This window comes from Microtus ochrogaster, chromosome 7, assembly GCF_000317375.1.
Source record: "Microtus ochrogaster isolate Prairie Vole_2 chromosome 7, MicOch1.0, whole genome shotgun sequence".
Classification (NCBI taxonomy): Eukaryota; Metazoa; Chordata; class Mammalia; order Rodentia; family Cricetidae; genus Microtus; species Microtus ochrogaster.
Window position 1 is genome coordinate 82,413,055 of NC_022014.1, and position 13,284 is coordinate 82,426,338.

Below are 13,284 nucleotides of genomic sequence, written 5' to 3' on the forward strand. Positions count from 1 at the left end.
AACACAGATTAATAGAAATGAATTAAATCAAGATGTGAGAGTTAGCCAATAGGAGGCGAGAGCTAAAGGCCAAGCAGTGTTTTAATTAATACAGTTCTTGTTATCTCAGGTATAAGCTAGCCGGGCGGCAGGAACAAAGGGACCTCTCTCCATCAACCCCAGCTGGCTCTCGGCACCCACTTACTGTGCTATGACATCTCTCCCCTTAATTATCTGCTTGATAGCGCGCTGCTGGATTGCTGAAGGCTTCTCAAAACCTGTGAACACAAAGGGGAAAGACTTAGTTCCCACACTGTGACAGCGCCAATGCCACAGAGCACAAGCTCCCGGGATACATATGTGATTCTTACTGCCAACTCCAGGCTCCCAGGAGAACCCACATCTTTACAGACTAGCCTGGGAGATTACCTATGAAGACAGTATCTACAATACCAACACTTGGAATAGCATCAGGAGCCAGCCTAAAACACATGAAACCCTCTTTGCAATAAAACCATAAATCCATGGTAGCACACACCCTAATCCCAGCACTCGGGAGGCAGAGGCAGGCAGATTTCTTTGAGTTCAAGACAAACCTGGTCTACAGAGCAAGTTCCAGAACAGCTAGGGCTACACAGAGAAACCCTGTCTCAGAAAAAAGAGAACTAAACAGAAGCATTGTAGTTGCTGCCCTTCTTACCAGCAAGCACTCAAACCCACTTGCTGCTTGTCATCTCAGGGCACTGGACCTGCACAGGCATGATGTGGGAATACCCACACTGCTCTCTCACCTGGATATAGCCCCATTATCTAGGCACCACCCTAGATAGACTGGGGATGGTCATGCACTTCCTTAATCCCAGTACTCAGGAGGCAGAGGCAGGAGGATCTGTTAATTTCAGGCCAACTTTCTACATTGTCAGTCCCAGGACAGCCAGAGCTATGTAGAGACATAGCTCAAAACAAAACAAAGAAAGGAGACAGTCGGGCTGTGGTAGAGCATGCCTTTCCCAGCACTCAGAAGGCAGAGGCAGGCAGATCTCTGAGTTAGAGACCAGCCTGGTCTACAAAGCAAGTTAAAGGACAGCCAGGGCTACACAGAGAAACCCTGTCAGGAAATCCCCCCCACCGCCAAAACAAAACAACAAACACCAAAAAAGAAAAAAATAAATGTTTTCCAAGTAAACACAGAACTTACGCAGAAAAGCTGTACTTCATTTTTATACTTTTAAAAGATATAGCTAGTACAGATTCACAGCTCAGCAAAGGATTTGTGATTGTTATTCTTGGTGGTCAATATGACTGTATCTGGAATCAACTAAAAACCAAAGTGGGCACCACTCAAAGCGTTAAGACCCACCTTCCCTAGTCTACAAAGTGAGCCCCAGTTCAGCTAGGGCTAAGCAAAAAAAAAAAAAAAAAAAAAAGCAAGCAAGCCAAGTGTCACACACTTTTAATCCCAGCTTCCAGCACTCAGGAGGCAGAGGCAGGCGGATCTCTGAGTTTGAGGCCAGCCTGGTCTACAAGAGCTAGTTCCAGGAAAGGCTCCAAAACCCTGTCTCGAAAAACAAAACAAAAACAAACAAAAAAAAACTTTGAAAAACTAGGAAAATGACAGCGCTCAGCCTCTCTCAAATGCTCCTACCTAAGCAGATACCAGCGACATCACTGGAAAGCCACCAGCAGATCTTAGCGCACCGCTCTTCCCAGGTCCGGACCTCACCCCGCCTCCACTACTCGCTCCACTCCAAATCCAGACACCAAAAGAAACTTTGAAACTGTAAGCCCGACCCTGGCGCTTTTGCTCTAGACTGCGGTGGCTTCCCGCTGTATTAAGGAACGAATCATCTCATGACAAGGGGTTTCCTTCTGTTCCTGGGGCCAAAGGCATCCAGGAGCCGGGACCAGCTGCCCTCGCAGCCCTGGGTACCCGGTGCGTCTCCGGGAGCTCCCTCTTAACTGCCCCTACCAATCTATCCCTCTACCGGTAGCTGGCGTCGCTTTTCCCCACCAACTCCCACCGCTTGAAGCACCTTGGCTTCGCACTTTCCGCTTCCCTAACAGAGTTTACAAACTCCGCGAGGCACGGACCTAGCGGATCCGCAGTCCCCACCCTCCCATCAGAGCCTCGGGCGCTCACAGGGACACACACGGTCACCCGCTACTGCAGCGACGGGGAAAAGCCGGCCCTGGGCCCCGGAGCCGCGGGTTCGCACTCTCTCCGCCCGGCGCAGCCTCCCCGTTTCCCGGCTTCCCCGCGCCGCCAGGCCCGCGACCCACCGTAGGCGTAGATGCCGCGCAGTAGGTCCTCCCGCAGGCCCATGGTGTCGAACGTGGGGGTCACGTCCACCTCCTCGCTGGTCTCGAACTCCACTTTGGTCATGTCCTCCTCTTTGAGCAGCCGCTTCCGCGCGGAGCCCGACGTCGCCATCGTGGCCGTGGCCGCCATGATTCCGAGTCCACCGAGAGGTGAGGCGAGCGAGCGGCAGCGGCGGGAACCGGAAGCAAGGCTCGCGCTGCCGGCCCGGTCGGGAGGAAGTGACGCCACCACAGCGCGGTGGAGGAGCCTCGTCAGGCGGAAGTGGAGAGCGCGGGGTCCGCCGCAGGAGCCGCTCCTATTCTCGCGATATTTGGCGAGAGGCGGGGCTTGATTCGCTACTATGTATGGCGCTGCTCCGGGTGTATGCAAACAGGGCTTTTTGAGTTTCTCCTGCTTTCGCGGGATAGGGACATGGGGACCTGGGGAGGTGCAGAGGGACACTACGGTGTCCCTGAGGGCACGGAATAAAAAAAGAGGGCACAACCCCGTCCGCTCGGCCCTTATTCCCCAGCGCCGCCTATGTTGCCATAGCAACCCCAGCAACGAGACGCCCTGAATCTGGCTTTCGCCGCCTTGCCAGTGATGTGGGAAAAGATAGGTGGGTTCAGACCGGACAGTTGTTTTTAACTGGGAGAGCAGGAATCGCTTAAGCCGCCATCCCATCGGAGAATTCTTTTTTTTTTTTTTTTTTTTTTTTTTTGATTTTTCGAGACAGGACATCCGAGAATTCTTCAGTGCCTCTGACCCGGCATCGTGACGCCCAGCACTCTGGAGGGTCCTGGTTTGCAACCGGGCTTGTCTGTTTTGTTTATTTTTGAGGACAGATCCCAGGATCTGTCCATATTTGAGCAATAGCCCTAGTCCTAGGAAACATTGGCGCTTGGCTTCTTTTTTTCTGCTTTTGAAGAAAGATGGCAAAACAGTTAAGAGCAGTTACTCCTTTTCCAGAGAGCCAGAGTTCTTTCCAGCACTCAGGTCATGTGACCCATACCCGCTGGCGTCTCCAGCTCCTGGGGATCCAATCCTGGCTTAGGTGAAGGCCACTCTCATGTACACATACACACACACACACACACACGTCTTTAAAAGCTACTATTAAAAGGGAACTCATTTAGGTAAGTTTAGTCTGAAGAAGTTGTGAGTCGCAATATATCCACGTTAAAACAAGTTATTGCCGCCTTCTCTTGAGAGCTTGGCGCCTGCTCTGGTGTCAGGATTTGTGTACACCAGATAACCGATATAATGTATGTAATAATATCATATCAGAACATTAAGGACAGAGCTGGCCACCCATCTGAGACTAAGTAAAATGTGAGCTCATGGTTTTATTCCATGCTCTCATGCCCTTTTGCAAGCCTGATTCTAGGGGTTGTTGTGCAATCTCTGATGTAAAATACACATGCATTTTAATGACATTGTAAGGGAAGAATGTAAAGTTCCATTCATACTGCCTGTTGAAATGAGTCTAATAATAGCTTAGGGATACTGTTTAAGAAGCTGTTTAATCTCACCCGTTTCTTTTACTTCATCAAATGTAATGACTACAAAAAAATTATTATATTCTTATTGGGCCACTCTGCTCATATATCTTTTTAAGAAATTTACTGCGTCTGTGTGTGTTTGTGTGTGTTCTTGGATGTAAGTGGGATGCCCATACCACGTTGTAGGCATGGAGGTCAGGGGACAACTTTGTAGTTTTTCTTTCCTTTTATGTGGGTTCTAGGATCAAACCCAGGTCATCAAGCTTGCACAGCAAGCTCTCTTAGCCCATGAGCCAGCTTCCCAGCCTACTTTATCCTTTCTTATAGTACCCAAACAATTTGAAGACCCTCATTTTGCTTTTAACAGTTGTAGGCAGCTACAATCTGGTCAAGCATGCCTTTGTCACTTGCCTTGTTATTGTATCTGATCACCGTGGTTACATTGTATTTTATATGTACCTACCTACTTAAAAGCAATGGTTTAGTCTAGGGTAGTAGCTTATACTTATGACCCCAATATTTGGTGCAGGCAGGAGCATCCAGAGTTTGAGGCCAGATTGGACTACGTGAAGAGACTGTCTTTATAAAAATAAACTACTAAGTAAGGGCTGGAGAGATGGCTCAGTGGTTAAGAGCACTGGCTGCTCATCCAGAGGACCCAGGTTCAGTTCTCAGCACCCGTGTCAGGCAGCTCACAGCCAGTTCTAGGGGACCCAAGGCCCTCTTCTGGCCTCTGAAAGCACCTGCATGCATGTACACACACACACACTGGCATGCGCACGCAAAAAATAAATTGCTTAGTTAATTAAAATAATAACTGACAGCCCTATTGACAATCTATGATTTCAGTGTTTAAGCTGAGGGATTAATGTGATTCTTATACATCTCAGCCACCATTACAAGCAGAGGGTGCCGGCAAATATCTCACCTATGCTACTGCTGGGAAAACTATGCTCAGTCTACGTTTACAGCAAGGGAGAGACTGGCCAAGCTCAGAGTTTCCATTACAGTGGCTTTATCCTGCACTCTGGAGCCCTGGACACCTTGGCCTCTCAAGGGAAGAAGCTTCCAGGTGACAAAGATGGTCAGGCTGGCCGGGCGATGGTGGCGCACGCCTTTAATCCCAGCACTGGGGAGGCAGAGGCAGGCGGATCTCTGTGAGTTCGAGACCAGCCTGGTCTACAAGAGCTAGTTCCAGGACAGGCTCCAAAACCACAGAGAAACCCTGTCTCGAAAAACCAAAAAATAAAAATAAAAATAAAAAAAATAAAAAAAAAGATGGTCAGGCTGGTCACTCTTGCCCTTAACGCACTTTCTCATTAGCCCCACATTGCCTACCCACCATGTTGGGGGTTGTGTTTAATTTAAGGAGGGCAGGGGTATATCTACTTAGCTTCCCGGTTTCCTTAACGTAAGTAAACAATTGCCAGCTTGCTCACTCCTCACACCCAGGGAAAGAAGGCAGAACACAGACACGGTCCAGCTGAGCGGGAGCACAGCAAACACCTCTGGGAGCAATGGGGGAAACGAGACAGGAGCCCATCGGCACCCCCTCGAGCTCCTGGAGCCAAGGATAAGGTGGGAGTCTCCTCCTGCCCAGGGGTGGGGGAAGCTCAGGCAGCCCCATCCTCAGCTGTTGTCACTGCAGAGGTTGACATACTAGACCAAAGGAAACCCATAGAGTTGTCGCCAAGGATTGCTTCCTGCTAGTGTTCCCCCACCACCACCCAGTAGAGGCGCAGGTGTACAGCAAGCTGCTCCACCCGAGCAGGACAGGAGCCATTCCCAGTCCTGGACTGGGGCTCACTTGCCTTCATTGAGTGTTTATTCCAGAGAAGGGCAAGGCCCACGAAACCCACAAACAAATAAGATAATGGTATGTTATAAATATAATAGAACAAAGTAGAAAAAGCTACTGAGTTTCTGGTTTCACTTGGTGGCTGGAGGAAAATGCCACCTGACTTGAGGTGTTCGTAGTTACAGCCAGGGAAGGGACAGAAAGAAGGAGCATAGGCAGAGTGAGCTGGAGGGAAGGGAGAAGGGCCACATCCAGCAGGGTCTCGCAGACTGTGACTGCCACAGAGCCCCTTCCGGATGGGGCGGGGCAGGGCAGGGATGAGTTCTGACACAGGAGCTGGAAAGGTGGCTTGGCTGCATAGGGAGAGGCGAAGGAGATGCTGAAGCTCTGAAGAGAGGGGGCGGCAGCTGTCTGACACCGTGGAAATTTTAGGTGGAAGTTTACAGAGCTGATAGTTGGCAGGGCTAGGTGAGGCTGTCAGGGTTACAAAGATTTCTGGGTCATGAGATAGGAGACTCCCGGGGCCTTGTGCTAGGAATAAGTAAGGGGTGCAGCAAGAGCTGTGGCGTGGGGTTTCCCTTTGTGGTGGAGGGGTGAGGAAAATGTTGTGGAACCAGCTCAGAACAGCCATGTGAACCGTGTGAATGTCGTCCGGATGGACAAGAAGGCTTCCTTGATCCAGGACAGGCTCCAAAGCCACAGAGAAACCCTGTCTCGAAAAACCAAAAAAAAAAAAAAAAAAAAAAAAAAAAAAAGAAGGCTTCCTTGGGCTCCTGGTTCCCACTGATGGAGATGCTGATCATGGTGGAAGGCTTTTCTCAGACCCCTGTCTGGGTGGGAGGACCTTAGAAATTGTCTTTCTTTTCTTTCTTCATTTTATTTATTTATTCTCGAGATAGGGTTTCCCTGTAGCTTTGGAGCCTATCCTGGAACTTGCTCTGTAGACCAGGCTGGCCTCAAACTCACAGAGATCCTCCTGCCTCTGCCTCCCAAGTGCTGGGATTAAAGGCATGCACCACCACGCCAGGCATTCTTTCTTTTTCTTTTTTTAAGATTTATTTATTATGTATACAGTGTTTTGTCTGCATGTATGCCTATAGGCCAGAAGAGGGCACCAGATCTCATCCCAGATGGTTGTGAGCCACCATGTGATTCCTGAGAATTGAACTCAGGACCCCTGGAAGAGCAACCAGTGCTCTTAACCTCTGAGCTATCTCTCCAGCCTCCGACCTCAGGAATTTTCATCTGGACAGATGAAATCTGGTGTCCGGGTCACAGGCTAGTCCCCCTGCTGAGGAGAAGGCCACAGCCACTCTGCCAGGGTCACAGGCTCAACACAGTTAAGAGCATCACCACCTCTTGGGCAGGTTGCTGAGCACCCTGGCCCCGGGCTTCTCACATCTCCCCCTAAAATGTCCCTGCCCTGTGGCAGGAAGGCTCATCCCACCAAGGCCCATGCATAGAAACCTCTAGATAGTTCTAGGACATGCAAAGAAACTCTACAATGCCAAGTGAAGGAGGGAGCCCCTGAATCTCTGCCCTCAAACACAGAGGCCGGGCGTGATGGCGTGTGTCTGTAGTCCCAGCACTCAGGAGGCTGTGTCAGGAGGAACGTGAGTTCCAGACTAACCTGGGCTGCGGATTGGCACCAGGGGAGCTCTCCTGCGTGCACAGAAAGCATGCCTAGCATGGTGGCGTGACCCAGAGTACCGACTTTTCTGATCTAATTCTGATCTGGACACTGTAGATCCCACTGAGCCCTCTACCCTAATCCACTCCTTTTGCGTGCTGTGAATTTTACCCGTTTTTGTTTGTTTGTTTTGTTTTGTTTTGTTTTTCAAAACAGGGTTTCTCTGTGTAAAAGCCAAGGCTGTCCTGAAAGTCACTCTGTAGACCAGGCTGGCCTCGAACTCACAGAGATCTGCCTGCATCTGCCTCCTGAGTGCTGAGATTAAAGGCGTGCGCCACCACTGCCCAGTGAATTTCACCAGTTTTAAGGAAGAAAATTCCCATCAGTAGATGTGAGCTGGCTGACTGGGTGGACGGTTCTCAAGCACCACGTGGAGCTCGGGTGGCAGTGCAGAGGCACAGCAGAGAGTGACCTGTTCTGCCTGCTCTGTGGAAACAATGGCTTCCTGCCCTGCCCTGCCCTGCCCTGCCCTGCCGTGGCACACTCCCTGTGTTGGCAGCTAGTGAGGGGCAAGGAGTCAGGTGCCACTGCACCCTGTCTGCTCAGGCCTCCAGCTGAGTGTTGGGAAACTGTTTATAATGTGTTGGAAGGAATCCTGGAATCCTCTTGCCCATGAGTGGTGAGCAAGAAGAGGCGTGACTCTCAGTGCGCATGGCACGCCAGTCCTCGGTGTCACTCTGCCTGGATGCTCTTCTGCCTGCCCCGCTGGTCTGCACGTCCTGATGTGTCTAATCTTTCCTCTCCCAGGACCTTCCACTTGTCCAGTTTCTCCATCTCCACTCATGCTAACGTTACTCCGAAGCCTACCAGAACCTCCCTGACCTCCAGAACATCACTGGTAACTGCTGATAAATGCAGTGTTGCTCCGAGTTGCCCTCTGGCTGTCCTGGGGCCAGTTTCTGTCCTGTGTCCTTACTGATCACAGCACTCACTATAGGCCATGTAGTCAAGGCGCCAGCTGCCCTCAGCCAGCCCCACCCACCTCGAGGGTGGCTGTTCCTGGAGTGACAGACCCTGTTGCAATCCCGAGGATGCCGGCTAAGCAGCAGAGAAGAGGACAGAATCCTGCGCTCATACTGCTTTATCTGTGGAGCGCCCTGTGAGTCTAAAGAGGTCGTGTTTCTTTTAATGTTTTCTTTTCTGCCTTTCTTTCAGACTATCACTGCTGTTATTTTGAGATAGGACTTTGTGTACGTCTGGCTGTCCTAGAACTCAGAAGGAAGCTGAGAATGGCCTTTGACTTAGAAAGGCCTCCTGCCTCTGTCTCCTGAGGACCAGGATTACAGGCTGCACCACCATGCTAGGCATGCTTTCTGTGCATGCAGGAGAGCTCCCCCCCCCACGCCGCCCCAATCCGCAGCCCAGGTTGGTCTGGAACTCACGTTCCTCCTGACACAGCCTCCTGAGTGCTGGGACTACAGACACACGCCATCACGCCCAGCCTCTGTGTTTGAGGGCAGAGATTCAGGGGCTCCCTCCTTCACTTGGCATTGCAGAGTTTCTTTGCACGTCCTAGAACTATCTAGAAGTTTCTATGCATGGGCCTTGGTGGGATGAGCCTTCCTGCCACAGGGCAGGGACATTTTAGGGGGAGATGTGAGAAGCCCGGGGCCAGGGTGCTCAGCAACCTGCCCAAGAGGTGGTGATGCTCTTAACTGTCTTGAGCCTGTGACCCTGGCAGAGTGGCTGTGGCCTTCTCCTCAGCAGGGGGACTAGCCTGTGACCCGGGAGGCCAGTTTTCATCTGTCCAGACAAAAATTCCTAGGGTTCTCGCACCCAGACAAGGGACCAAGAACAGCCTTCCACTCTGGTCAGAACCCGGGAACCTGACACGGTTTATTCATTTGCTCGGGCAATATTTATGCAACCGTCCTAGGGGTGGGGCCGCACAGAGAACAAGAAAGTCAAGAATTGTCACATGCCATGGGGGAGGCAGAAAACCAGACTGCAAAATAGATGGGGCGGACGAGTCCAACAGAGAGAAATGAAACAGGCTGAGGGGAAGGGAGGGCCCAGATGAAAAGTCCGCAGGTTAAAATAGAAAGGCCTGGAAGGGCCTTTTTGTGGGAAGCTGGGCCTTGGGTGGCATCCGAAGGAACTGAGGGGAGGAAGTTCTTGGCAGCAGGAACAGCAGGTGCCAAAGCTGGTTGGCATGGGAGTGAGCCTGGAGTCAGAGACTCGGAAGGAGCCTGCACACCCAGAGAAGGCGGGAGGTATGTGCTGTCAGCAGCTGGAGACTGGGCACTGTGGACCCGAGAGCCTGCACACCAAAGGGCGTGCTCGGATCCCAGTTAAGGCTCCCACTGGGTGTCCCTGCCTGCTGTGTGAATGCTGGTAGTGGGGCCTGGGAGCCGCTGTGCAGTAGAGAAGGATGTGGATGTAGATCTAGGAATACCACATGGCTAAAGTTATCAGACTCTAGGAAGAGATGCCCAAGGCTTTTGCCACGGCCTAAGTCTACTTCGGAAGTGTTGGCCCTTGATGGGCCTGTTGGGGTCACCGTGTGATCCCTGTATTTGGTCATGGGACCAGGAAGGCCCCCAGTCATCTTAACCTTCCCAGGTTCTTTCCAAGAGTAGAGACTGATGGACTGGGCTGACTGCACACAGAGGAGGGAGGATTCTCCTGGCCCCCAACACACCCTCTGTCACTGGTTTAGGTGGGGGGACCAGATGCCTGGCATTTCTCAACAGGCGACGGTGACTCTCACATCAGCCAATCAGACACATGAAGAGGGAATGAGCCGGTACTTCACCTGTGTGTGTGTTTATGTAAGCCAGGTATATAAGGCCCTGCTTCTGAGGGCTGAGCCCAGATGACCGTGCCTGTCAAACCTGCTCCCAGTTGCTGTTCAGCCTAGCCCAGCCTAAGACTGAGCCTCCGACAATCGCCACCACAGGAAAGAAGGGCTAATGCGAAGTCCGTCCAACCAGATCCAGTCAGCATCCCAGAGGGACCGTGGACGGGTCAGGACAATGGACAGGTCAGGACAGGACCCTGGCTGTTCTGAGGCAAGAGGGGACATCATCTTTTTCAGTAGGGGTGGAGGTGGCACCTGGTTTGTGGGGAAATGAAGGGAATAGCCTGTCTCACCGTGCTTGGTCAGCCTGTCTCACCGTGCTTGGTTAGCCTGTCTCACCGTGCTTGGTTAAAGAGCTGGAATATTCTCTGGTTGCTGAGTTCTATCACAGAGCCACAGGGTCCAGACAGGTCAAAGGAATCTGGGATTTATAGTCATGCCTCCTGGGTTACTGGGGTTGGATGAAGCAGAAAGCAGGTGTCTGGAGGCAGGGGTACAGTGAGTTAGGCCTGTCATCAGTGGGAATGGGGGATTCCACGCATGTTCCTGGGACTGAGAGATTGGATTGGAGCAGAGGGACACAAAGGGCCATCCTCCCTTCTGTGCTTGGAGGGGGTTACCACATCCGTCAGCAACCTGTTCTAACCTCCTATCCAGACTGTGTGTGTGTGTGTGTGTGTGTGGTATGTGTAGAGTGTGTGTCTATGTGTGTCTATGTGTTTGTGTGTGTGTGTGCTCATGTGTAAGAGTGTGTTTGTGTTGCGCTTATGTGTAAGAGTGTGTATGTGTGTGGTGGTGTGTATGTGTCTATGTGTTTGTGTTGTGCTCATGTGTAAGAGTGTGTATGTGTGTGGTGTGTATGCGTGTCTATGTGTTTGTGTTGTGCTCATGTGTAAGAGAGTATATGAGTGTGCATGTTTGTGATCATGAGAAAATGTGTGTGTATGTGTACATGTGAGAGAGAGAGTAGTATATGTGTATGTATACTTGAGTGTGTGTGTGTGTGTGCACACTTGTGCTTGTGTATGTGAGAGAGATCATGTGGGGGTGTGCATGAGAATGTGTGTGTTTGTGTGTGTGTGGTGTGTATGTGCACATGAGAGTGTGTGTGTATGCTTGAGTTTGTGTGTGTGTGTGCACTTGTGCTTGTGTATGTGTGAGAGAGATCATGTGGGGGAGTGCATGAGAATGTGTGTGTTTGTGTGTTTGCTGTGTTGTGTGTGTGTGTGTGAGAGAGAGAGTGTGTGTCAGAGAAGGGGAAGTTTTCTCCTACCAGACGGAACAGGAGGCTGAGGCCTGGGGTCTGAGAAGGCAGACAAGGAAGGGTCTCGGAGGAGGACGCAGGAGGCTGCTCTAGTGTTGGGCTCGCGGAGGAGGACATGGGAGGCTGCTCTAGTGTTGGGCTCGGGCTCCTGAGAGGGTACCAGCTCTGGGGCGGGTTTTCTTCCTCAGTAGGGCTCACCACTCTCTAACCTGGAACCAGATTATAAACACAGCCCCGCTTTCTGTTTGTTTTCTGAGATCAAGGCTTGCTCTGCTGCCCAGGCTGGTCTCCAACGCTCAAGCTCATGGGGCTTCCCAAGGATCTGGGACCACACCCAGCTCATCCACTGTGTGTGTGTGTGTGTGTGTGTGTGTGTGTGTGTGTGTGTGTGTCTGACCATTGGCCTCACCCACGCTCAGTAAGTGCTCTCCCACTGAACTGCAACCCAGACCCAAGCAATGATTTCCCGATTTGGGGTTTTTTTTTTTTTTTTGAGTGTGTGTTTCATTTTTGTTTTGTGACAGGGTTTCATGTAACCAGGTTGGCATAAACTTGCTGTGTAGCCCAGGCTGGCCTAGAATTCCTATTCATTTAGCTTCTACCTCTCAAGTTCTGGGTTGCAGCCATGCCCCCTGCCTGGCAAACTGTCTCGTTCTCCGGCTCTTTGAATTACTATATGCTGATCAATAGCAGGCCACCCAGAGTGGCCTTGAGGGACTGCTTGGTTATATCCACTTATACCTTTATCCTGGATCAGCTTTGGGGCTCGAGAGGCCTGGGACAGAACTAGACTTTCGAGGGCCCTGACTTTCTTTCTAAGTTGCCCTGACAGTGGCAGGGGCAGTTCAAGGGTAGTTCACCTATCAGGAAAAAAGAGGCATGTACAATCAGATTAGCTAATGCTCCCAGAGCCCCTGTGACCACTGGGACCCAGTCCTGGAAGGCTCCAGAAATTCTAATACATCAGCACCCCCTTTTCCCCAGCCATGGACCCCAGAGCCTCCTGCAGACCCAAGTTTCGGCTGCAGGCTGGAGTGTGGCTGTTGGATCTGCTCGCATCCTGAGTCCTGATGTAATGATGCATGGGCGAATGGCGCAGCGTGGTTTGCTATGAATAAATTAATATTCCATGAGCCCTTATTTGGGGGTCATTTGGTACCAATTTAACTGCAGGGCTGTTGATCCTGTCAGGGAAAGGGTCACAATTCAGGGGCGCCTACAATGTCTGCCTCTGCAGCTGAGGGGCAGGGTCAAGCTCCGTGTTTGCTTAGGTGGATATCTCTGGATCTGGGGAAGCACACTCTACGTACACCTCTGTATTGTGTGGGAGGGGAAGAATCCTGTCCCGACAGTGGCATCTTCCTGACCGAGGCAGTTCTAGTCTCCTTTCTCGTGACTTTCCCGGAATCTCCTCCACCCGAGCCAGCGTCTGCTGTTCCCTGGCACGCTTCCCTCCTCCACAACACCAGCACACGTTAGGAGAGCCCCTTCTCTTAGAGCTGAGACAGAAATCTAAGAAGGCAATGTCTCTCTGGGCAGTGATTCTGCTGAAGGTGCAGGGAGACGTGGGGTGTGCTCTGTAGACACGACCCACCGTGCTCCTCTTTGGGTGGATATAGAGCAGGAGTGTGGCAACCCAACCCTCTCCAGGGGTGCTCTGGGCTGGCACTGGGACGCTCTGGGCTGGCACTGGGCGCTCTGGGCTGGCACAGGGGCACTCTGGGCTGACACAGGGGCACTCTGGGATGGCACTGGGGCTCTCTGGGCTGGCACAGGGGCACTCTGGGCTGGCACTGGGCGCTCTGGGCTGGCACTGGGCGTTCTGGGCTGGCACAGGGGCACTCTGGGCTGGTTTCAGGACTGCCGGCTACTCCCCGTGTTGGTTCCCTTTTCCTGATTTTTGTGGCTGCTTTCTTCCATTTATTTATTTATTTATTTATTTATTATTTATT

At 51.6% G+C, this 13,284-nt stretch overlaps 1 protein-coding gene across 1 annotated transcript in view; it reads right to left on the reverse strand.

The window, feature by feature from the left end:
- Eif4a3 (eukaryotic translation initiation factor 4A3) overlaps positions 1-2,489 on the reverse strand; it is a 10,793-nt gene extending 8,304 nt beyond the window's left edge. Inside the window, exons 1-2 of the mRNA XM_005350945.2 lie at positions 2,260-2,489; positions 185-257 (exon numbers count right to left, since the gene is read on the reverse strand). Coding sequence (XP_005351002.1) covers positions 185-257; positions 2,260-2,428 — 242 coding nt within the window. The 5' untranslated portion in view covers positions 2,429-2,489. The remainder of the gene's footprint in view (positions 1-184; positions 258-2,259) is intronic.
- Between the last annotated feature and the right edge of the window lie 10,795 nt (positions 2,490-13,284).